Below are 24,775 nucleotides of genomic sequence, written 5' to 3'. Positions count from 1 at the left end.
GGAACAGAAACTTGCAGAGTAACGGCTGAAGAAAAAGAGGGAAACGCGCTCAACGCAAGCGCCCGCTGCAACAGCACGTGCAACCTCGCTGGCGCGTCGCGGGTAGCGTAGCCACGCGTGGCGTTGCGTGGCGTCACACGCATGGTGCAGGAGTGTTGCACATCCGTGTACGGTAAATTTAGGGTACTGTCTTGTTCGTTCTGTTCCATCATTTCAAACTTTTTCGATCTTGTTCAAAATATAGATGCTCGACATCAAAGTGCAGCACCATGGGCTTACGGATTCATACGTCGTTCCGGGAGTCTCGGTCGTGTTCTCGGTGTGGCTGCTTAGAGGCGCTGCTGATGGCATTGAAGACGCCACCGAAATCAAGATAATTGGGGATGCCCTCGAACCAGTATTCATATTGTAGTCGATATCGTGGTCCAACGAATATGTACAAGCCTCCACGTTTCTCGTTTCCTTGGGTATGGGACGCTCAAATCGCATATTCTTCAAGTTTTTGATGTTGCTGTGTCGGGGCAAGTCGACGGCGCGGCGATTCGTGCTGCTGGTACGACGAGCAACAAAACTTGATGTAATTCCTTGACGACTTGTCCATAAGCGCATCCCACAAGTATGCTGAAGCTATCAACTAGAGGAATCGATTCCGTGGGAAATACCAACACGCCCCTCTCTCTCACTGGAACTTTCTAGGAAACGGCATTCGACAGCAACATGGTGCCTGGCACGCGACACGCAAGCAGAAGCTCCCGTCTCTTCAGCTTGCATGGGAAAAGGCCTTGGACTTTGGTTCAATTCGTCGAAGCAATTGCTTCTAGTGCAGCGTGCACCATTGCGTTGCACGAAGGGAGCGCACACGCATCAGGATTTCTCTACTTGTTCTCCAGTCTGGATTTTCCACTCGATACTTATTTCATCATCGACAGCACCATGTCCTGGAAATCCTCTATCGAGTAGGACAGTGTGTGTACGAGCGTGCAACGGACAGAGTACTCGCCGAGTGGATCGCAACGAAGAAGCCCGTGACGGAGGGCAAGCCATTGGCAGCGAAAAACAGATTCGAGCATCGAGGCGGGCCTTCTGACCCAGAAACCGACATCTACCGCGTGATGGAGTAAGCGTTCAGGCGCCACAGAGGCCGCTCGCTGAGAGACGGCTTGTATGGTGAGCATGTGAGCGCAGCTAACCATAATCAAGTGTCACCGCTTTGGCGACTGCATCGGGACTGTCTATAAAGAAGCTGAGCATGGCAAATGAGGCGTGGATCGCAACGCCCGCTGGCGCGTGTAATGCATAGACTACAGTCGGATGCAGCGACGTCCGAACTAAAACGCTGCCATCAGATTTACTCCAATAACGACGACGGAGCTGGAAGCACATGAGAGACCGACGTATGCACAGCTTGTGAGACGAGCGGGGTAACGAATGCAGTCAGAGAATATCCCGCATGGACTTGTTTTGAACATGCCGGGCACACATTCAAAATCTCGAGCGTATGCCCAACTCTGCTTACTGGACCAGTTCCGTTTTATTCTCATACGGGTAGAGTACGAGACTGGGCATTTCAAGAAAAACACCAGACGCAGCGCCAAATAGTTGAATAGCTTGCTTGCAGCGGAGATTCCGAGCCAATAAAAACGCAACCACTCCACGGCCTATCGACCTTAACACTTGAACCGGGGAAGCGCAACTGAAGCATGGGGTTGCGGTATTCAGTCGGCGTGAACGGTGACCACAGCTTGCATGCAACGTGTATCTAACGTCACGTCGCACGAGCAAAAACCGTCTAAACCTCTCTTGCTCTCGAAAGGCCTTGTCGGAGCGTCTCGAACCGGAAGAAACGCGCCTCGCTGCCTGCTATTCCAGAGGCTTTTTATGACCTGCGCTAGCGAGCTTTTGTGGCAGTCAAACTCTGCGGTAATCGAGCAAGCACTCCAGACGTCGTGGCTTCGCGAATTGGCCCAAGGTACTTTATCGGAATCGAACTTGGCTAGCTTCCTCTCCGTTGACACTGAGTTCCTAGCAGGCTACTGGCGGTGCCTGGGTCTGCTCTGCTTCACCGCCGAAACAGGCTGGGAGCACCAGGTGCTCGCCGAGTTAAGCCACGCCATAGCCGCCGAGCGTGGAAGCGTTTCTGCCCAAGAACAGGTCGCCGCCAAACACGGGGCACAGCAGCTGGTGGCTGCGGCTGCGGCTCCGACTGCGACTGCGACGCGCTCAGTCTCGTCGACAAATAGGCAGAACAGCGCCCCTGCACTGCATAAAGTCTGCCAGGGATATCTTCGACTCCTCATGCGTCACAGTCGTGGACTTTTAGAGGAGCTCATACACGCTAGTGGTGCATTCCATGAGGAGCAAGGCGGAATCGCTCCAGTGGAAGCATCCTGGCGACGAGCACGCTTGCTGCTCGTAGCCGCTATGGTACCGTGCATGTCGCTCTATGCGTTCATTGGGAGAAAGCTGTCGGTCCATATACAGGCCGCAGATGACCATGACCCTAGGAAGAGCGCCCGCGCAACATGGGTGGCCACGTATTCCAGCCCAAAATTTCAAGAATTGGCGGAAAGCTTTGAGCTTCTCCTTGACTTGTACGCGGAGCAATGGTGCAGTGCGACCTCTGAAACGTTAGAGCGTTTGGTTCAGCAGTTGAATGAAATAGCGTATGCACCGGCGATGCAGTTTGAGATGCAGCTCTTCGCTGAGGCATGTCCGTAGTTGTTCGACCGCCCGTGCGGGTCAAATGAAAGGCATCCAGCGGCTTTGCGTTTGAAGAGCTGGAACTGTGCAGCGCCTTTGGAGTTGCATGCGGAAGCGTGCGGAGCTGTGTCGCAGCGATCGTCCGCCGAATAAAGTGGGCCATTTTGCGAGCCGTTTTGTCAAGACGTGCTTTGAGGGCGTTGCCGCTGGACGATGTCAGCGCTTGCGTTTCCTCGCGTGGACTCGAACCCGTTGCCTATGCGGAAAGACCTTTCACAGCGCGCAGCTATATCTGCTTCGATTTTTATGCTGCAGGATCAAACGGCTCGCACCAGACTGCCGCGGACCCAGGACTGCTGCCGGTGACCAGCAACGATGCCTCTCTTCCGCCGCGGATGCATCGATGTTCTGCGAGACCGAATCCAGAGTTTCCATCCAGAAAACAGACGATATCCACGCTGATCCTGACTTGAACCCGAGCACCCTTGGCGCCACGGGAACTCTGCTCATCCGGTTCATACGTTGACACCGCACCTTTCCAGGTGCCAATTCTCTTAGAATACAGTTTTTTCCGCGTCGCGATGCGGCTCTGCACAGACCCTCGTTTTAACTGGATCCATGCTCGCCGAGCCGTGGCTGCCTGTACTGCTGTTCATAGAGTCTTGCCAGTGCGCGCCGAATATTGCGCATGAGATGATCATTGAAGCAGCGACGGCTGAGCACGATGTCATGAAAAGCGTCTGGTGATGTTCGGAGAAGCAGTAGACGCTGAGGCTCCGCACCAATGCTCTCAGCAGCATCCTCGGGCGCATTGGAGCGATCCCAGTCGTTGCCGGGAGCCTCGGGAGACTCGTTGGGCTGCTTGAGCGTCGGCAATTCGTTCCATACCTCACGACTAATATTCGAGATGTCTTGGACGAGCTGTTGGCGCACCCTTCCATGTTCTGAGGCGGCGCCTTCAGGGAGCCCTCGCTGATCCCCCGCTCGCAGTGACACCTCATGGAGGTGCCAGATGCAACCGCCTGGCGGGTAGAACTGCGGAAGCGCTACCGGTTCGGCAAGTCGAGGTTCAGCCCTATTCACTGCTTCTCGCTCCTGCGGCTGCTCTTTCTGGAAAAGGTTCCCATACCAGTTCATCCAGCCAGAGGCACTGCCGGCTACCGCTGCTACAAGGCCAAACGTATTTCCGAGGCGCGCACCTTTGATCGACGAGGATGCTTTGCTCAGCCGTTGCCCGATCTCAGTGACAAAGCGCTGCACCTGGTCCCGCGGGATAGACCAACGGATAACATGCTGTGACCAGCGCGCAAGGCTGCTCGTATTCACATATTCGCTAAACTCGTTCGCGATCTGTTCTCGCCAGTTAAATGCAGCAAGCTCCCGCACGATACGATCCATACTCGCGGCGGATGCCCGTGGAACGAGATCGTCTCCGAGCACCACGGTGGTCAATGCGTCTCGCAGGTCGGGAGGACTCCCCTGAATTTTCCTCGCCAGTTCGAGGGATACACAGGCAGGCGTTCCGTATGAATATGCAAGAAGCTTCGGTCGGTTGTGCTGTTCGAAGAGGCGGAGCAGCGGATCGTCTTCCCATAAGAGTTTCATCGTGAGGATAGAGGCAACGCCTCCACCTAGCGAATGCCCCGTAAAAACCAGGTCGTACTCTGGATAGTTTGTGCGCGCTGTCCGCAACATTTCCCTGACCTCATCGTAGAGTCGCAGAGCAGCACGGGTCATTCCAGCGTGCGCAGTGCCCCCCAGGAACGGCGTTGGATGTAAACTCAAATCCGTGAAGACATCAGAGAACGTATCGGTTCCGCGGATAGCTAGCACGATCGAACGGAAGGCTTCGTCGATTGCAATGTAATAGGCTGGCTCTTCTTGACTGCTGGACCACCGCGCTTTCAAGAGCGTCTTCGCGTACACCGGTGTATGCTTGAAGAGCTCCTCGTCGTTGGCGCTGTAGGCACCGTGCGCTAGTCGGGCAAAGTGGTGCAGTCGCTTGAGTTCCGCTGCCTCGAGCTGCACTTGCTCTCTCTCGAGACTTGCCAACCACGATTCTCGCTCTTGCTCTCGTTCCCGTTCTTTGCGTTGGATCAGAAGCGCAAGTCCAATACTTAAATCTGTTACCAGCGCCGACCGCTCGTAATTCGTCCCGCCAACCACTCGCAGAAAGTTATAAAGGCCACGTGCGACCTGAATAGGCGTTGACTTTCCGTCAGCGTCCGAGCTGGTGTCCACCGACGGCATGGTGTCCGTCGACGACGACACCCACGGCGAACAGGGGCCTCCCCCGGAACACACGTTCGCTACCGCACGGCTGGGACCGGGCGTCAGGCTCGCGAAACGCCGAGTCGGCTCCCCGTATCCAAGGTCAGGTTGTTTGAGGAACCCAAGTCCAGTCCGTTGGCCGTTGCGCGACGTTATCTCTTGGGCAGTGCGTTGTTGCGCACCTTTACCAATAAGTACTTTTAATTTTTCTTTGTTTTCCTCGCAGGTATTCAAAATCAGAATTGTGTAATGGGAACTGGAGACGGGTCGAGGAGCGGCATGCTGTGGTCATTGCTCGTCTACAAAGAAAGCGGTCTTATTTGTACAAGTCAGTCAGTCAGACATTCCACATGCACCAGGAAGACGAACGACCTCCCTCGAGGCCCGTATCCTGAACATCGTGCATCTCAGACAGTATGCATGACCCTCGATTTGCAAGATTCTCTCCTCGTCTATCCATACCGTTCAAGTTGTATCGGAGACGCGACCAATAAGAGACAGTATGTCCAGTTTTCGTGCTGCAGACGCGAACGGTGAAGAAGCAACATTGGTACACGAAGGAACACGCACACTTTTATGAGCGACCGCCGCGCGTTGCACGACACCCTGCCAATTTCGGATGGAAATACGAACGTTCATCACGAGAGGAATGGGTGCTCATCCCATTCAATGAGGCATTATTTCTAGGAAACTGTAGACCGGTAGATGGGTGCTCAAAGACAGGTAACCCGCTGTACGTCAAGAAGAGACACGCGAGCATTCCGGGAGCATCAGCCTTGGTGGCAATGCTCTCTCGTTGGGTCGTCTACCAGTCGCCAAACGGACAGAATCGCTGAACATGCGAGTCCTTCGTCGGAGCAGTTCGCTGCACCTGCTTGCTGGATTGTTCCGTAGCGCTTTAGGACAAGGCCAATATCCATCACGCAACAGAAGTCGAGGAATATGCGACGGGGACTGGCGCTGATGTGCTCTTCGAGCCAGCCGGTTTCCCTCATTCCGTCCAGTGAATGTTGTCTTCATGCTTGTCAACCGCTATTCTGACGCTCACCGATCCATTGGCGAGTCGTTCGCATTCGGGACATTGTTCTTCGACAGATCGTTCTTTGGAGATATCACCAGGCCTGAGCTGCTCGGATGTTTGTCTTCTCGTGTGCGGTAGTTAGCGGGAAAGGCGCGATTCGGTCCATGAACCTGGCCTTTGACGAAAGGTTGATGCATTGAAGAAAATGGTCAGATAGGAAATTCGAGCTTTTGCCTCACGATTCACCCAGTGCGTCTGAATCCAGAGGAAACACGGATACGGAGTATAGGGGCGGCGTCCATGCCAGCTCTTCGCGTAAAAGAGATGGCTCTTAAGGCGTTGGTCTCTGCGAAGATGTAAGATGCATCCGAAAAGCCTCGCAATGAGCATTGGTTGAGCCCGTTCGAGACTTCTGGTTTCCAGCGAGGAACTCGAGAGCAGGTTAGAGTGCAGTGGGAGACCTACGGAATCACAATCTGTATGAAGTGCAAGAAGCTCGTGATGCTTTGGCCTGAGCCCAGCATCGGGACTCATTTTCAACCGATGATGGTAGATGCTGAAAGAGCTTTGGTGCTGCGCGTGTATCCCAGGTTTAAGAACATCATGACCGTCGCTGAACCCTTAAATCAATAAGCCGCCGCCAAACACTTGTACGGAAAGCAAAGGATGCTGTTCAGAATTTTCCACCGCTCGGTGTGATCCGCATTCGGGTATGATGGTTGCAAGCAGGCATACGATGAAACGTAGTGACAGCCTCAGAACCTATCCTGATGCTCGAAGCACCGTAGCAAACACGCTGGAACGCTTCGTATGCGTCTTTCACGCAGAGATCACAAGAGAGTCGATATAGCTGCCATTGACAATCCCTGGCTGGCGTACATGAGGCAGCGACGGCATTGCCAATCGTCTCGGTTGTACGGATGCACGACACGTGCTTTCGCCTGCTCGCTCGAGCCACTGGACCAGGTCATGACCGATGCGTCGCCTCGTCTCGTGGTAGTCTGCGGCAATCGACGCACCGCAGCTCCCAGAGGGTGCACTCCCGCTCATTCGACGCCAGCGTACAACGCGTTCAGCAATCGATGCTGCACGACGCCCGTCGATGCGTCCCGCACTAGATCAACGCATCACAAGCAAGAGCGCTCCGTGAGCCTAGCAGAGTCGCAGAGCGTGAAACACACCCGGACACACGAGACGGTGTAGGGCAAGTTGACTGCACGCCAGATGGCGAGGCAATCGAAACTCAGAGGCTTGCTAGGGCATGACTCCACCAGCACCAGCGCTTGCAGGCGAGTTCCGAATAGAGACTTGAGCGACTCGTCCGAGATCGGGAAATGTCTCTTGCTGCCGCAGCGTCCGGCGGCTTCGCACGCCGCGAATATCCGACGGAATCGCTTTCTAGTCACCGTAGACATTGCGCTGAAAAGCCGCACACTTTCGATGAAAACAATCAGTAGCGAGGAGGAAAACGCACTGGTGTGGTACGGGTCTGCAACGCATCAAGGCTGGAGCGCCATACACACCTCCATAGACAACGATTTTTCTGGGCAAATGGTCAAACATTGCGGTGTTCCATGCTTCGATACTACTGAGTATATCTAGCTCCTGCAATAGTTTCTTTTGCAGGAGGCTCGGAAGCCTCGCGCGACGGGATGCAACCCAACGTGCGACGTGGCGGCCGAATCGCATCGGCAGCGAAAAACCCGTAGGAGCACGCGCTGGGCCTTCTGGGAACTTTTATGGAAATATGCTGAGGCCGCTATCCAAACCACAAGCAAGATAATTTTCTAAGGAGCATGATCGTTGGTTCCCATGCCGCAGATGCATGGCTCTGAGCTCATGTCAGCGATCAAGGCAAAGCGACTGCTCTAGAATGGGGTTGCTGGTGCGCACCAGTTCGTAGATCCGCGTTACGCCTCAAAGCGTCGCCAATACATCATCAAGGAGGCTTTCGTTTTCTCTGTATCGCATACCGGATCCTGCTAAACATTCCAGAAACAAAGTCGCGGCTGTTCGCCCGTGGCACATACGTTGGTCGCGCACCGAGTCTCGCGTCCCAATCGCTTCAGGTGCCTCTGCACGGAACAGAGGCACCAAACCGGAGCCGAGCACGCAGATACGCGTGGAACATGACTTCGATCGAAGGTCGCTCCAGATGCAACCCTGCCGTTCGAACGGATGCTTCGAGTCCACCGCACTATTGGGAGTGTTGCGAAACTCCATCCAAGAGGCGCTTGTTTTCCACAGCAGTCGCACCTGGTCCAAAGACGGTCATAGGTTCTGTATAGCACCGCAACCGATACTCGTGTTCGTATGCCGTAGAATGCTCTGATTTGAGACGACTGAACACAAAGTCTCTGTTCGGCAGAGCATGACGTTGCAGTGCACCACTGGAGCGCGCTATCCAAGATCACGCATATCGCGCGACGTGCGAGCAGCACAGCCGCGTGATCGCTCACGGATTAGCACAGCATCGCCGAGATTTCTGCGAATCTAATGCGATAGGAATCCGAACCTCGAGCCGACGCCCCCAGTGGTACTACAATGCCGTTCTGTCTCCGTCCTATGAACGCAGTGGCGCCACAGGCGCTATGGCGAACGCCCGTGGCTGGCACGTTGCGCACGACTGTTGAACGTGAGGAACGTCCGGTATCTTCGACTGGGACTTCAAGGAATAGAACTTGAAGCTAGCGTGCAGAATGAAGGATGCTTCTCCAAATGCTGCTACCAAGTGAGCAGTCTGGGATCCATGGTCCATGGAAACGTCTTGTAGAGCAGGAAAGATGCAATCCGAAAGAAGGAGCGCACATCTCGGGAGCGCTCCCAAGGCGCCTCATGAAAATTGGCGCCAAAAACACCCTCAATTAGGAATCAGCACATCCCCCGCTTTGTCCACAAGTCTTCGCGACACCCGGCGTTGCCGAAGCTCGCGATTCGGTCAGACGGTTGCATGACTCTCGAACTCGGTTTCGGGCCCAGTAGTGTATAGTTTGCCACTAGTCTTGGGTTATCGGGAAACGCCTGGAGAACGCTTAAGGAATCAATAGGGCAAGAAACTGGCCGTCGTAGACCAAGAACGTGTGTGTGTGTGTTGAGCGACTTCTTTACACGGCCTGTTGGTTCCGCGCGTGACTTCGTTGGGGCTGGAGCGCTCTTCATCTCGGCGCCTGCACGCACCGATAACGCATCGCTTTAGGCAACTGTTCGCTGCGGCCAGCGAGGAGCCTCGCTGCTCGTTGGTCGCTAGCTGTGGTCGGTAGAGCGCTCCGAGTCCCTGTGACGCGCGTCAAACAGAGCAGCTACGGACACGGGGCGGACTGCTGCGCGCGTCTTATTTCTCTGGTGCTTACCGCTCACCAAACAAACACGGGTTCGAGGCTGTTTCCAGTCTCCGGGGGAAACTCGTGACCAAAGTTCCCGTTACTGCTGCGGTGACGGCGACGCGTGCCCGTTTGGCTGCTCTGTGCCAGACTGCCGCATGCGGCGCTGAGTGGCCTTGAAAACAGGATTTGCTCGAGGCCACTGTATCAATCCAGAGTCAAGAGAATAGTGGAACGTGTCCGCTCTGATCCGTCAGAACACAGAGACTGGGGATTCTCTCCTCCTGTTGACCTTCGTTCGTCCACGAGCTTGGCAAGTGCAAAAGGCTTCGGACACACTTTCGAAATCGCATTTCCAGATCGAGGGCGTGCTGACAACGCACGAGCGCCACTTCCAGCAATAGAGCCTGGCTCCTCGCACCTGATCGCGCATGGAGCCGGCGCCGGGCCCTCAAGTCGTCACCACTCCAGCGGTCCGAGTGACAGCACCGCCCCCGACTTTCGGTCGATTCCAAACGAAGAAGAAGAGAAAGCGAGCTTTGGCGCGACCGAATGATGCTCGAGCCGGTTTCGCACAGCGACGTCGTCGCGGTGAGCATCGAACTGGCTTGTGGGCGGGCCGCTCCAGGTGGAGTCACCCGCTTCGGCAAGCTACATGCGTTGATGACTCGCTTGCGGATCCAGAACGGGCCACACTCACTGCGGAGGATGTCGCCGATTGTCCCTGGCAACCCGATGGACAACAAGTTCCATTGGATCCACCGGTTTGCCGCGAACATAACCAACCGTGCATACGGCGTGTCTCGCGGGGCTACGGCGGCCGGATCCAACGAGCGTACTACGTTTGTGGGCAGCGTCCTCGCTGCTCGTTCTTTCTATGGGAACACGTCCATCGACTCCAGTGTCAAGCGGCAACCAGCTGGTTACTCGAGTCCGCCCCGCAGCCTTCATGTGATATATCGATGCTGCGACAGTGCGAGCGCGCACCAGCCCTCTATCAAGTCTCTGAATCTTCCGATTTTCGGAGTCCGGTCCCAGAGCTCATGCCTGGACTCGAGCTGCGGAGCGAGCAGTCCGAGGCTCTGCAACACCTGCTCCGCGGCGAGTCCGTACTCTTGGGTATACGGCCTGGAAGCCGTAGGTCCATGATTTACGAGCTCTACGCTGCGCTCACCAGCGGAACTGTTCTGGTGTGCGAGCCCTTTCGATCACTTATCCGCGAGGCACTCGAAAACTTGCCGTCCCAGTTGCCTGCCGCTGAGATCACCAACAATGGCTTCAAGACCGCATGCGGCTTCCAGTCTCTAGAGGCAACGCAAATAGGTGCGTACAAAGTGCTCTTCTGCACGCCGGAACGCCTCTGCCAGCCCCAGGTGCAGTCGTTTGTTGAGCATCTGCATCCGAGCGCGGTCGTGCTTGACGAAGCGCACCTGCTGCTCCCGTGGAGCGCCATGTTCAGGCCGTCCTATTGGCAGATCCAACCGCTGCTGAAACAACATCTCGCCGCCGATACTGGATGCGTCCTGCTCGCACAGACCGCAACGCCAACACCAGCAGTACGAGCCTGCCTTGCCACCGTCGTATCCGGAGCATTGGTTGAGGCGCTACCTCCAAAGAGCGACTTGGTGCCTTCGAAGCTGCACTTTAGCTTTTCGACACCCGTTGATCGATACCGCACGCTCGTTCGAATGCTCAGCAAAGACGAACAGTGGACAGGTCCTGTGCTCATCTACGTTTCGCGACAGCGCGATGCAGATGCACTTGCAGCCTGGCTCCAAAACCACTTGATAGACGCCCGCAGCTATCACGCGGGACTCAACCCCGAACAGCGCCGCAAAGTTGAAGAAGCATTTCGCCAGCATCATTGTCGCGTGGTTGTTGCCACCAGCTCGTCCGCATTGCGAACGCTCGCACCCGCCGCTTGCTGCACAGTCCACTGGAGCATTCCGAACAGCATCGAGGACCTTTTGCAGCAGACAAGTTGTGCTGGCAAAGACCGCTCGAGCGCCTTCAGTCACCTGTTCTACGATGCAGCCGATACAGAGCGTTTGCGCGCGCTCGCTCTCGCCGAGCAGGTAGAGCCGGCCCTGATTCGCAAACTTGTACGCAGTCTCGTTGCGAGCGTCGTTGTTACCTCGGAATCCTCTCATCCTGGCAATGAAGGCGCTGCGGAGCGCTTTACGCTCCTCGACCTCGCTACACTACAGAATACCTTGGACATTCCAGCAACGATCCTGGAACAACTCATCATTCGATTCACTGTCATTGCCGGGGAGGCGCTTTCCACGGTAGGCGCAGCGCCGTGGAGAGCACGCCAACGCGTGCCCACAACGCTACGCATCACATTGCATCAAGCTGTATCCTGTTTGCCAGAGGATATTCGGAGCTTCTGCCAGGAGCTGGTGCGCCTTTCCGCAGCCGAGGCTCCGCATCGCTTGCGCCACCCGAGCATCTGTAACGTTCGTCTCGACGCTGTCTCACAGGCGCTCTCTATGTCGCCCTTTGAGGTGCTCGACCGCTGCAGCCGTCTACAGTACCAAGGCATCATCACGATGCAAACAATTGGCGAATGTCTCGTGGTATGTCATTCTGGTCAGCCGCCGCCGCCGCCGCTTGCCACGCAAGTCCGAGCCTGGACGGATGCGCTGGTGGCGGAGCGCCTCGCGCACCAGCGCGCGTTCCTCGAACGTCTCGAACAGATGGAACTTCTAGCGCGCGCCGTGCTGCAACTTGGACGAACTGAGGCTTGTTCTAGCCAGATAGAAGCGCATTTTCGCGAATGGGTGGATCACTACTTTCGCACTGGGCAGCTGCCGCCTGCCTGCGTTGCCATCTCATCGCCTCGTACTCCAGTGTCTGCGCATACCGGTCTGGCCAACGACCACGCACTCTTGATGGCCGACATTCGCGCCCTACTGCATTCGCTATATCGAAGTGGACAGGAAATGCACGCGGAACAGGACCTATGCACACCACCGCGCATTCCGTGCACCGCCCTGCAGATCACGCGTATACTGCAGGGCATAGGGAGTCCGGGTTTCCCGGCGACGCGCTGGAAAACCTTTCCTTTCTGGGGGAAATATGTGCATGCATCTTTTGCATACATCCAGGAAACCGTCGAACACGTTCTTCAGCGCCTACTCTCCCAGGAAGACGCGTTTACCCCTGCCAACCGCGCGGAAGCTGATCCTCCGTAAACAAGAGACGCTGCGCACCGCTCTCCTCAATGCATACCATTCGTAGGACGCCACCAGAGCTGCCATCTCTTGCCATGGCAAGCGATGCTGCCTGCTGGCAGAATGCAATGCATGCCTCCCGATTCATCCCTTTACGATAGGACGCATCGCAGTATCCGTAGATGTAGGTGCTCCCGCTACCCCCGATTGAGAACGGCTGGCGGACCAGCGTTCCCCCCAGCGTGATCGAGTATACCTGTCCACCGTTGAGGGGGTCCCAGCCAGCGCAAATCACACCAGCAGTTAAACGGCTCTTATTCTGGTAGATCAGTTCACGGAAGAGTGCTGCTGCCGTTCGTACGGTGGCCGGGCGCTGCGTCTCCAAGGCGAGCGCGGTGACGTACCGCCGCACCGTGTCCGCGAGCATCTGCGTATCAGCTGCAGAGCCTGAACGAGCACAGTAGATGTACGGCGGTGCAACGGCAGTGATTTTATCGGAGACACGGTTCGCTACGTAGGTACCGGTGGAGGTTCGAGAGTCAGCGGCCAGCACCACCCCGCCGTCGTACTCCACAGCCATGATAGTCGTCCCAAGCTGCGGATCTTGCGTTGGATTATACCAGTCCGGCGTCCATACGTCGCAGTTGTGCATGAGCAGGTGTTTCGTAAACGACATGGCACTGGCGATACCTTCGAACGGATCAGAAGCCGCAGCAGCCGCGTAGAGCAGTTCCAGGGATGCGGGGGTGGATGTTTTCAGGCCGCCGCCGCTGCTGCTGCTGAATCCACGAGCAGGGGGGATCGTCGCCTCATGCGACCTGCTCATCGATAGATCGTCCAGATGAATTGGAGATCATCGCTGGCGCTATCATGGATGACATATAGCGAGAGCGTCCATCATTCTAAACATTAGCTCTAGGTTTTATGAGCCGTGCACCATACTTCTCTCTCAAGTTCAGGGTCATTTCGCAGGGTCCACTGGGGGAAGCGCCTGTCATCAGCGGCTTCCGGAGCGCCCGGGAACCCCGGTGCCGCCGTCGCACGTTCCGCGGAGCAGCTTCGTTGCAACCTCATGGAGATCAGCTTTCTAACGGGCACTCCTACTGCGGTGTAACATTCGGAAACTCTGGACGTAAGCTCTCGAATAGCACGGCAGGTCAACGGGTGCTGGATGTTGTGCTCCAGTACTTGGAGGGCATGCAAGCGACTGTGATTGAGGAATGGGTTCAAGTCGCATCCATGAAGCACAGGCTCGGTTCTAATCGTTGGTGGTATGACTGCTTTTGTCGATGAATGCAATGCGACTCGGAAAAACCGGTGTTTCGCGTTCTTGCGGGTGAACGGTATCGCTTGCGGGACTCTAGAACGGCCTGAACGGATCAGCGCTGCATAGTCCAGTGCATCTTCGCAGGTGCATGACCCGGGACGATATCGCGCTTGCTTGCGAGCGCTCGCGAGGATACAGCTATGCTCTTCAGCATTGTTTTTCTTGGTCTGGATGCATGCATTGCATGTGCAGCCTCTACAACAGCGCATACCTGCACACACCGACACCAAAAGCTTTATCGTACAAGGTCGATGCATCAAACGTGAATCCCGTTGATACCCCATCGCTACCGGCACGCTGAGAAGCGTCCTATCGTTCCGCTCTAGACGCCTGTATGCTTCGGGATGCCCAGATGCATATTCCCATCAGGGGCTACAGGTTCGATCGCTCCAAAAGCTTGCGTTCATTAGCGCAACGACGAGCACATCTTGAGTACATGGTGTGACGCTGGAGGCCTTGCTGAAGCCGCGACCTCGAGGCAGCGCGACTTTTCAGCACGTTCATGCACGGCGGCGCGCTGCTACAAATGCTTGCTGCCCCATGCCTTGCACTGCGAGGATGAACAACGCCGCTACGCACCAACACCAGAAGTCGGCACCGGGAGGATGCCCAGCCCGAGGCGCGATGCCGTCGACGCTGCAGGGCGTTTCGACGTCTTTCGGGTCCGCGTCGAACTCGGTTCGCAGCACAGAAGTATCGGTGGTACCTGCAAAGAACCCGTAGCCTCATCTGAAAGATTTGATGCGTGCGTGGGTACGTCCAGCTTCTTGTCTAGGTTCTGAACGCCGGAACGCGTTTCTCCAGTCGAACTGTGGCAGCTTCCGCGCGGACGTACCAGACTTGCGGGCACGCGGTCGCGTTCGAACTCGCTACATCGCCAACTGGCATTCGCTCTCCCACAGTAGACACGTTAGACTATTCCATATTTATGCCAAGGCGGGAACTCCTTTCAGTGAATATGTCCCTGACGAAAGCACGCCAGAGCTCTTGCTAGCCTGGGGCCAACGAGTGCTGGCATACGCCGGACGCTTTCGCCAGAGCTGGTGTGCGGCGGCTTCTGCAACCTGTACCACGCCAATTGACCTATTCAGCAGCCGAGGCTTTGATGCCTGGCTGGCACAGCAGCCTGAAGGACTACAGGTATGGCTTCGCACCGTGGAAACCCTCTCGTCCGTGGCAAACACGGATACCGGGGACCTCTTCTGCCAATGCATTCCGTCACCGTCGCTATCGTCGGCTGCGGGCGCTGAGGAGGCATCTTCCGGGTCCGGGATACCGCAGGCGCCATGGAGCGTACTCGTACGCACGGACTATGTATGTTCGAGTGATTTGCTGCGGGTCCCTTGGCCTCTGGCAGCGATTCCATCTCGAATACCTCCAGGTGCGTATGCTTTGCGACGTGGCTGCGCTGGACTCCCGCCGTCTGCCATCGCCCTAGCATGGGCGCTTGGTACCTACACATTCGACGCCTACAAGACAAGGGAACCACGGGCCTTGCGTCAACTTCAATGGCAGGTGTCGGACGAGACGAAGATGGTGGAGAGCTTTGCAGAGGCCGCTTACCTCGTGCGGGACCTGATTAATGCGCCGGCGGAGCAATTGGGCCCGGCCGCGTTAGAGGCCTGTGCACGAGCACTTGCTGATCGATACGGAGGCAGCTGTCGTGCTATCATCGGAGAGGCACTTCGCACCGCGAACTTTCCCCAGATCTACGCCGTGGGTCGGGCGGCTGCCTCGCGTCATGCGCCGCGTCTCGTAGAGATGCATTTTCCGCTACCGGAAGGCCGATCGCCATCACGATCACCACCATCGTCGTCATCGTCACCGAATGCATCCAAGCCGCTTATCGTTTTAATTGGCAAAGGCGTATGTTTTGATAGTGGCGGCCTCGACATCAAACCCGCGCAGGCGATGCGGCTGATGAAGAAGGACATGGGCGGTGCTGCACATGTTCTCGGTCTGGCGAACCTGCTGCGTTCGGATCCGCAGCTGGCAGAGAGACATCGGCTCTGTGTACTACTGCCCGCCGTAGAGAATGCCATTTCGGGGGATGCGCTTCGGCCGGGAGATATCCTGACGGCACGAAACGGCATGACCACGGAGGTTGGCAACACCGACGCCGAGGGTCGACTCATTCTAGCGGATGCTCTCGCCTATGCGATGGAACTGAATCCACAGTACATTGTTGACTTTGCAACCTTGACGGGTGCTGCACGTGTTGCCCTTGGCACCGACCTGCCTGCACTGTTCTGCTCCGACGAGCAAGTCGCAAGAGAAGCGATGGAATTGGGATCGCTTCTCGGTGACCCAGTTTGGCACATGCCGCTGCATCGTGCTTACCGCAAAATGCTGCGCAGCAAAGTAGCTGATATTCAGAATATCGGTGATAGTCCGTATGCTGGTGCGATTCTCGCAGCATTGTACCTTGCAGAGTTTGTGCAAACTGGTCGAGAGGCGCTCCCGAGTCGGCAGTCGCCGGAGACGGCACCCGCCGCCAAAGCAGCAGACGGCAGCGCTCGCGGATCCCCAGTCTGGATACACCTCGACCTGATGGCATACGCTGTGGGGTCATCTGCTGGTCGCCCCGAGGGAGGCACTGAACAAGGCCTCTATACAATGTATCACTTACTCCGGCGGAGGGTGCTCGGTGCTGAGGTGGCGTAGCGAGTCTGCGCAAACTTGAGAACGAGCTCTCTGGGGATACGCCGATCTGGGATACTTGCTGAGAAGCAAGTGTCTCGGAGAGAAATGCGCGCTTCCGTGCAAAAAGTCCGCGCGTCGACTTACCGTGTCGTTAGACCAGGCATGGCTGTACGGGAAGCGTACCGGGCCAGATGAACCGCTGTGAGCATTCGATGCAGCTGCAACAGCAGCTTTTCTTTGATCCAAACAGCCGGGTCTCTTACGGGTACGTCACGGATACACAGAAGCGTTACGGACTCGACCGGAACGAACGCGCTCAAACGAGGTGTACTCGTTTTGTTCAGACCCCAAAACCGCTGGATTCGTGGGACGGACGCTGCGCCCGGTAGCGTGGAAACTGAGCTTTTGTTCCCGCTTGTTGGACGCAGTTTAGAGTGCGCTTTGCCGTAACCAGCTGCGTAGCAGACTGTAAACTGTGTGTCGATGCGCCGTTGACCGTGCTCGACTCGATGCCCGGAAAGTATTCCGGAAACGGGGTGATTGCGGCACGTTATATTCGTGGTGTCAGGCGGCACGATGAACACAATGACCCATCTGGGCAGCACGCCTCTGCGACCGGCCGTACGCGAGTCGAGGCAGCGTTGTGAGCTCCTCGTGAGGAGCCAGGAACCCTCAAGTTCCGACAGACCTCAACCAGGAATCATCTTGTGCAGAACCTGGACGAGTCTGCACCGCATGAGGCATGTGTCCAAATGCCGGGCAGCACCCAAAGGGTAAATCGCTGCCCAGCTCTCCTAGCAACACACCCGTAGCACATGTTTTTTCAAGCTACAAGATCGACGGATCGTTCCTGAAACCCTAGGTGTGCTTCGATGAGCGGACACCAGGACAGCGACGACAGTGTCTCCGGGTATGCTGCAGCGAACCCTCATCCCTAGTGCACCATTGCTCCAAGCGTTATAAGAGCAAGATCGTTTCAGGGACGCTTCGGGTGCGGAGCCCGCTCCCAAACGCTGGTTGCAGCACAGGATGCTCCGCGGAGACAAACTCGGCTATGCGATATCCTCAGAGACGGGCGCTCGAACAGTTGCTTGTGTCCGTCGACGGAGTCCATTAGAGTTTGCGTACGTTCATCCACTTGACGCTTTTCTGTTACGCTGATTCTTCCTGGTTCTTGTCGCGCGAGTTCTGTCCTGCGTCCAGGTGCCGGTCGTGATCCGCGTTCGTTTCCCGGGACTAGCCATGAACAACTCTGAGGAGCGACCTCCGCTCATGCGACCCGCGGCTACACGCTGCGACGACATTGTTCGGCAAACAGCCCTGTGGACTGGTTTTTGCGGTTTGCTCGCAGGTTGGTCGTTGGCCCGACTCTATCACGGCTACGAACCGGTGGAGCGATGGCGAACTTTCCGCTTCGCAGCGTTCACCAGTGTGACACTTGCGGCTGCGGTGGCCTTTTGGGTGCAGCGCACCGACCCGGCGTGCTCTCCGGCAAACCGAGCGGTATACGGCTCGCGACGTTGACCTTTCAGAGGACCAGGGACGGTGCAGTATGGGTACTCTGGAAGCTGGGCACGTACGAACGCCACTGGACTGAACCCGCCTCGTGCATACCGCACACGGCAGGTGCGGTGCAGTGCCTAGCACCGTGCGTACCCTGGGGCAGGGCTCGCGACCTGAACCAGGTTCAGGGGTGTCGAAGCATAGCAGGCACTGCAACAGGTTCCAAACAGACTGGCGGCGTTTCGGTGTTGGGAAATGGAAAAGCGTGTGCGTACCTCAAGCGTGACATTGCATGTGACATGAGCGCACTTCAAGAAGCTCGCCTATAGGAGAGTGTCCGAGTGGACACCCCAGTTTCCTGATGCGCTTTTTTGGAGTTTTCAGACCTGGAACTTGTCGATGGCGGGCGCTGAGGTGCATTCCTGGCCTTGCGCGTGTGCCTCCGGGAAACGCAGGTGCAGTTGCCAATGCTTTGTCTGTGGAGAAAATGCTAGTGATAACAGATGATGCGCAAGATTTGGCACGGGGCAGCATTGCCTGTTTCCAGGCGCCGAATGCCTTGATCCCGATGTTATCGCAGGACCTGCGGACGACTGTTTGTATGGTGGACGCTTCGCAACTCTTGCATGCTCGCATTTGTTTGATGGAGTTATCGCTGCCAGGCCAGCTTCGGCACCGGACCTCGCATCGTGTCCCGTGGCACGAAATGGAGCGGCGTTCTAGAAAGCGAATGCCAATAGGATTGCGGAACACTGGACAATCGGGAGCTACCTCGAACGCACGGTGTGCAGTGGTCGAGGACCTCCCGTCGCCAGCAACGTTCGCAAATGCTTTCGCACCGATTCGGTGCAAGTTTTTCATACGCATAACAGGGAATTCTGGAGCACCAGTGCCGGCGGGCCATTCTTGTTTTTATTTGTTTATCTCGCTGGTATTCAACAAACGGAATGCATCCTATATATTGGGGATATAAGTGGGAAGTGCATGGTACTGGCACTATAGTTCTGCGAAAGACGACCTAACTGGTACAAGTCAGTTATTCTATGATCAGGAGACGGATGGTGCACCCTTTTCATTGCCCGTATTTCGAACATTGTGCACCCAAAATAGGCATGATCAAAGTCTGCGTACAGGACTGTCTTCAAGTTCATCCATTGCACCCGATGGTTTCTCTCGGAATTCCGATCAAAGAAGCCACACGTCGCGAAGTTTCCGAATCGTTGATGCGAGCCGCGATAACGAGCCACAGATGGAGAACGAAAAAAGTACGCTTCGACTTGTGACCGTCGCGCTTTGAAAAACACACACCATCGCTTTCGCACCGCAACGGGAACCTATATACCAAGAGGAACGGGGTACTCGTCTTACTCGTTGAGAAGGCAGACGGAGGACACTGTGTACCTGGATGTAAGCGGTCAAAGACGGAAAATCCGCTGCTCGTAAAGACGCGTCAAGCGAGCACCCCGACGCTATCACCCCCAGCAACGATGCTATCGCGTCGTCTCCTACAAACTGCCGAACAGGGAGGACTGTTCAGCAACGCTCTCTTCGTCGAAGCAGTTCGTAGCTTCTCCTAGCCGCTATCCTCTGTCCTGTGCTTGGACCACGTCAGGTTCCATCAAAGAGAAGCGGCGAAGGTGCATGCGCCTCATCTCGCCGTGACCTGCGGTTTGTGTCGTGCTAATCTCCCTGGTTGAAGCTAGTCGACGGCGTTTCCTCTGTTTTCAAATGCCATTTCTGCGCTTGTGGATCCAAACAAGAGTCGTTCGGATCAAGGACACCGAAGCGTGCCCGGTCGCTCTTTGACAAATCTCGATCTGTCTTCACCAGCAATGGACTGGTCTGGGGATACACTGCCCGAATGCGAGATGGAGCGTCATGCCGTGCTGCTGTCCGTGGACGTGCTCGCGATGGAGAAGGCGACGAAAGTACCTAGAAGAATCGTAAGTACACACTTAAAAGAAACGAATTTCGGACATATCGACTACCCAGTGCGTCTGCATCTCAAGGTAAGGGAACAAGCATGGAGCGTAGCGGCCACATCAGAGCTGCCCAGCCACGTAAAGCAGAAGAAGAAGAGCGAGAAAGAAGCACCGGACAAAGGAGGCGAAATTCCCGCGAAAAGAGGGCGAGCAGAGAGTGTAAGGATAAACCGTCTGTACACTGTTTCATGGCCTTTCTGAGTGAAGACGCCAACGGGGAGCAACCCAGAAACAGGGAAATGCAGGACTAGATTCAATACCGCATAGCTTCTTATTCTAGGAAGACACTTTTAGCTTACCTCGACTTGACGATCCTCGTTAAATAAGTATTTGTACAAGGTTCGGAGGCAAGCTTACCAGCTGTCCTGATTCCTTTAGAACCTTTTCGATCAAGCCAGAATGCGGGAACACAACGAATGCCCGGGACAGACAATATCGTACTGCCCGATTTTTCACACCGCTCGGTGTAATCCGCATTCGGGTATGATGGTTGCAAGCAGGCATACGACGAAATGTAGTGACAGCCTCAGAACCTATCCTGATGCTCGAAGCACCGTAGCAAACACGCTGGAACGCTTCGTATGCGTCTTTCACGCAGAGATCACAAGAGCGTCGATATAGCTGCCATTGACAATCCCTGGCTGGCGTACATGAGGCAGCGACGGCATTGCCAATCGTCTCGGTTGTACGGATACACGACACGTGCTTTCGCCTGCTCGCTCGAGCCACTGGACCAGGTCATGACCGATGCGTCGCCTCGTCTCGTGGTAGTCTGCGGCAATCGACGCACCGCAGCTCCCAGAGGGTGCACTCCCGCTCATTCGACGCCAGCGTACAACGCGTTCAGCAATCGATGCTGCACGACGCCCGTCGATGCGTCCCGCACTAGATCAACGCATCACAAGCAAGAGCGCTCCGTGAGCCTAGCAGAGTCGCAGAGCGTGAAACACACCCGGACACACGAGACGGTGTAGGGCAAGTTGACTGCACGCCAGATGGCGAGGCAATCGAAAGTCAGAGGCTTGCTAGGGCATGACTCCACCAGCACCAGCGCTTGCAGGCGAGTTCCGAATAGAGACTTGAGCGACTCGTCCGAGATCGGGAAATGTCTCTTGCTGCCGCAGCGTCCGGCGGCTTTGCACGCCGCGAATATCCGACGGAATCGCTTTCTAGTCACCGTAGACATTGCGCTGAAAAGTCGCACACTTTCGATGAAAACAATCAGTAGCGAGGAGGAAAAGGCACTGGTGTGGTACGGGTCTGCAACGCATCAAGGCTGGAGCGCCATACACACCTCCATAGACAACGATTTTCCTGGGCAAATGGTCAAACATTGCGGTGTTCCATGCTTCGATACTACTGAGTAGAAGTAATACCGGCAGTGATTGGGTTTTAAAAACCCGTTTCTAAAGGAGCATGCTTCATTGCGCTCCCGCCATGGACATCGGCATCCATCGTGATGGTGATCGTTTCCGGCGACCGCAGATGACTTGTTGGTGTTGCATCGCGATCCTGATGTGATCCAGCGGTATCCAGGTACAACCAGGGAGCGGCTCGTAACAGGTGCTTTTGAGCGATGAGCGATGACAAGCACTCTAGCAAGATAAGAAACAGACCAGCAAACGCATCATTTATTGAACAAAACTTCGATATGGAGTACGGTCGAACCCATTTCAGATCCCTAGAAATCATTTGGGCGCAAGCATTGCTCCCGGGATTCGTTACCGATGCAAGTGCAGCAGCACAAGTAGCGGCAGAAGTACTGCGAATTGTAGGGTGCACGAGCGTCTCTGCAGCAAGCCTCCGTGGTGATTGCGGCCACATCGGGATTACCAGTAGCACTAGCGGTGGCACGTGTTGCGTTCTTGATACCAAGCGTCCAGTCCGCGAGGTTTCGCTCATCACGGGATCGTATCATCGGGCCACACCATTCCGGAATGTCGATGCTGAATCAGGCTGCGGGTTCGCGGACGGCCCGTCCAAGGCCTCGGAATCGCACGGGCGATCGTGCAATCCGCTCGGTGTACCCGCAGGACGGCTTCGCATGCTCTCGATTCACAGGAAATGCATGGTTGCTTGCATGCCGACACCAATGTAGGCACAACCATTCGGCGATCACGAGCCATTGAGTAACACTTCATATATAGTTGGAACTGCAAAGTGTCGATGCAGCTGTCGCCACGGCGGTGAAACAATGCCAAAGTCTCGTGCACACCGTTCGATGAGCGCATCGCGAAAGCGTGAACGTCAAATCACCAAGCCATCACTCGAGATCGGCATCGAAGGACCTATTGCTCTGATCCAAGCGGACAAACATGAAGCTTTGAGCCTCCATTTGGGCGCACACGTCGCACTTCCACTTCGAATACCAGGTCCGCGTTACGTTGACGGAGGCGAGTAAATCGTCGCTGAGCCCCAAAGTCATCCGGTCGCGGCTGTGGCACCTCATCGCCTCGAACGTATCCTAGTGAAGCGGGTACCCATATGCGACGGAGAGCGTGTTCACGCGCACCTTCGAGCCCGTGTGCGAGACCACATACCAAGGTTGCCTCTCCGGCCGGCAGTGCACGAAAGAGGTCATCCTCAAGGGAAACTCGGTTCCAGCTACCAAACTGATAATAGAGGTCTGTCGGGCGCAGCACCGCCCACGAGAGGACAACGTCAGGCTGTTCATCCCAGTGCAAAACAAGTCCGTCACCAGGTCGCAGTTCACGATATACCACACCAGAAGGGAGGCGTACTCGCGGGGGCAGGCGTGACTCTTGTTCAGCGCGCTTTGCTTCACCGATCTCGCGTGCTGTTTCCAAGTCAAGTGAGACGGCAGGTTGCACAAGCACCGAGACCGCTACCAGCAGGTTGGCGAGGACTCTGCTTACGTGCTGCGGTGCCGACAGCGTGCATTGGACGCTGCTTTGAGGTCGTACAGTGGAGCGTTGACGCAACGCGCAGAGGCGCTTGCCAAAAAGCGTTTCTCTCCCGGTTAGTCCAACACAATACCCAGTTACCTGACTGGAGAGCAAACCGCGTCGCCGCATGGGGAGCACTCGTTCTACTGGCACTAGTTGGTTCAGGGAAGCAGAGCGTTTCGAGAATGAACATCTCCAATGCGTTCCACATCTAGGCGAATGCCATCAGACGCTTTTTTGCGGTTCATCGCAGATGCGTTCAAACTGCGTTCATTTGAACAAATAAGAGATCCAAGCGAACGGCATCGACGTGGAAGTCGGGGATCCTGGAGGGCCTTCATCGTCGGATGCCAGTGTGGAAAACGATAAAATGCCCTTCTCGCTGATCATAGAGCGAAGGAGTGCACTTGAAAAAGAAGACGGGAGATTGTCGAGAAAAACGGTTTGCCCGACGGGACCATGACGAGACTGTTCAGTTACAGAGGGCACGAGTTCTAAGAATCCTTGCTTTCGGATGGACAGCTTCGGCAATACGCGTGCAGCAATGAGGGCTTTGGGACTCATGCGTCGTCGTTTTCGAATTCTCGGTCGCCTATTCGGATTGGTCACTTTGATATGCGGCTGCTGCTGCTGCTGCTGCTGCTGGAATTCGTTACGATATCCGAATCGAGATGATTTAGGATATCCTCGAACAACGGCTCGTGAAAAACCGATACCGTGATCCAATTCATATGGACAGGCGTCCAATCGTCTCTTTTCCTGATGCGCAGCGTCCTCAAACCACGCATTCTTCAAGTTTTCGATCTTTCTGTTTCAAGGCAACTCATAGACAGAGCGATGCATGCCGCTTAATTTAACACGAGAAAGGTGAAAAGTAGCTCCTTGACGACTCGTTCACAAGCTCATGCAGAAAATTCACTGAACTTTTCAAGTCGAATACAGGATTGGATTCTCAGGAGAAACCCGCAACTCTTTTCGGTCATTAATGGCATCACATTCAACATCAGCGTGATACCTGTCATCGACTATGCTCCGAGAGACGCCCGTCTCTTCTCTTTGGATACAAAAGGATCCTGGACTTGGACTTGGGCCATGGCAGCATTCGCTTCCAGTGAAGCGTGCAGCACCGCTCTGCACGAATGGAACATAGACGGATCGAGATTTCTCGACTCGATTTCCAGCCTGGATTTTACTGTCGTTACTTGTTTCATCATGGACAACATCACGTTCTACAAACCTTTACCAAATCTATAAAGCATGCGCTGGCGTATGCAGCGGATAGAGTAATCGCTGAGGTCGTCGCCTAGAAGACGCACATGGTCCGCGGGTACGGTACCAGTGGCGCGCATCTGGGAGGGTACGGAGGCGAGCCCTCTGTAGCCCTCGAGCGCCGGTACCGGGCCATGAAGCGCGCCTTCACATAGCACAGGGCGGCGCTCCGAAGAGGCGGCTTGGTCAACATATCGGCCCACAGAGAGTGTATACCACGGGGATGAAAATCCCTACCAAAGCGTAGATCGCATCTACATTCTGTGCATCATATTGCTGGTCAATATATCAGCACGCTTGACCACAGCCAAGTCGCCGCTGCAAAGCGCGCACCGCAGCGTGTGTGCCACGAGGATGAAAATGGCTACCAAAACGTTAATCACATCTCCATTCTGTACATGAAATTACCTGGAAACAGACGGGCATGGCGACATCGGGACTTGGACCTCGTCATCAACTTGCCTCTACATATAAAAACGAAATTTGGGGGTAAAGGACGGATCCCGCGTATCTCAACCCGGAGATGAACGCGACGAAACCGAAGCAGCCCCATAAATAAATCCGCAAAACGCTGGCGATGATGATCGTAGAGCGAAGAAACCCAAACCACAGCATGTACGCCGGAGCTCGGGTACCTTTTCGACTCCACTTTGAAAA

The 24,775-nt window shown here is 55.6% G+C and overlaps 6 protein-coding genes across 6 annotated transcripts, besides 3 other annotated features; 3 read left to right on the top strand and 3 right to left on the bottom strand.

Moving 5' to 3' along the window:
- Positions 1-1,746: 1,746 nt before the first annotated feature.
- CYME_CMH157C (hypothetical protein, conserved) lies at positions 1,747-2,718 on the top strand (the record flags this gene model as incomplete). The annotated part of the gene is made up of 1 exon (XM_005536054.1): positions 1,747-2,718. The coding sequence occupies one exon, from the start codon at positions 1,747-1,749 to the stop codon at positions 2,716-2,718; it is 972 nt and encodes a 323-aa protein (XP_005536111.1).
- Positions 2,719-3,306: 588 nt separating this feature from the next.
- On the bottom strand, positions 3,307-4,950 carry CYME_CMH156C (hypothetical protein, conserved; the record flags this gene model as incomplete). The annotated part of the gene is made up of 1 exon (XM_005536053.1): positions 3,307-4,950. One exon carries the CDS (start codon positions 4,948-4,950, stop codon positions 3,307-3,309), a length of 1,644 nt encoding a protein of 547 aa, XP_005536110.1.
- Positions 4,951-9,743: 4,793 nt separating this feature from the next.
- Positions 9,744-12,509, top strand: CYME_CMH155C (probable ATP-dependent DNA helicase RecQ; the record flags this gene model as incomplete). The annotated part of the gene is made up of 1 exon (XM_005536052.1): positions 9,744-12,509. One exon carries the CDS (start codon positions 9,744-9,746, stop codon positions 12,507-12,509), a length of 2,766 nt encoding a protein of 921 aa, XP_005536109.1.
- On the bottom strand, positions 12,472-13,314 carry CYME_CMH154C (20S core proteasome subunit beta 1; the record flags this gene model as incomplete). Its single annotated transcript, XM_005536051.1, has 1 exon — positions 12,472-13,314. The coding sequence occupies one exon, from the start codon at positions 13,312-13,314 to the stop codon at positions 12,472-12,474; it is 843 nt and encodes a 280-aa protein (XP_005536108.1).
- A 1,242-nt stretch (positions 13,315-14,556) lies between these two features.
- On the top strand, positions 14,557-16,479 carry CYME_CMH153C (probable leucine aminopeptidase; the record flags this gene model as incomplete). Its single annotated transcript, XM_005536050.1, has 1 exon — positions 14,557-16,479. One exon carries the CDS (start codon positions 14,557-14,559, stop codon positions 16,477-16,479), a length of 1,923 nt encoding a protein of 640 aa, XP_005536107.1.
- A 1,091-nt stretch (positions 16,480-17,570) lies between these two features.
- Positions 17,571-19,411: a sequence feature (possible transcribed region).
- Positions 18,851-21,033: a sequence feature (possible transcribed region).
- A 1,198-nt stretch (positions 21,034-22,231) lies between these two features.
- CYME_CMH150C (hypothetical protein, conserved) lies at positions 22,232-22,978 on the bottom strand (the record flags this gene model as incomplete). The annotated part of the gene is made up of 1 exon (XM_005536049.1): positions 22,232-22,978. The coding sequence occupies one exon, from the start codon at positions 22,976-22,978 to the stop codon at positions 22,232-22,234; it is 747 nt and encodes a 248-aa protein (XP_005536106.1).
- A 1,062-nt stretch (positions 22,979-24,040) lies between these two features.
- Positions 24,041-24,775: part of a sequence feature (possible transcribed region) that runs on past the window's edge.

The sequence above is a fragment of the Cyanidioschyzon merolae genome, chromosome 8, assembly GCF_000091205.1.
Source record: "Cyanidioschyzon merolae strain 10D DNA, chromosome 8, complete genome".
Classification (NCBI taxonomy): domain Eukaryota; phylum Rhodophyta; class Bangiophyceae; order Cyanidiales; family Cyanidiaceae; genus Cyanidioschyzon; species Cyanidioschyzon merolae.
The sequence above is the reverse complement of the archived record's forward strand: the minus strand, read 5'-3'. Positions and strand labels throughout refer to the sequence as shown.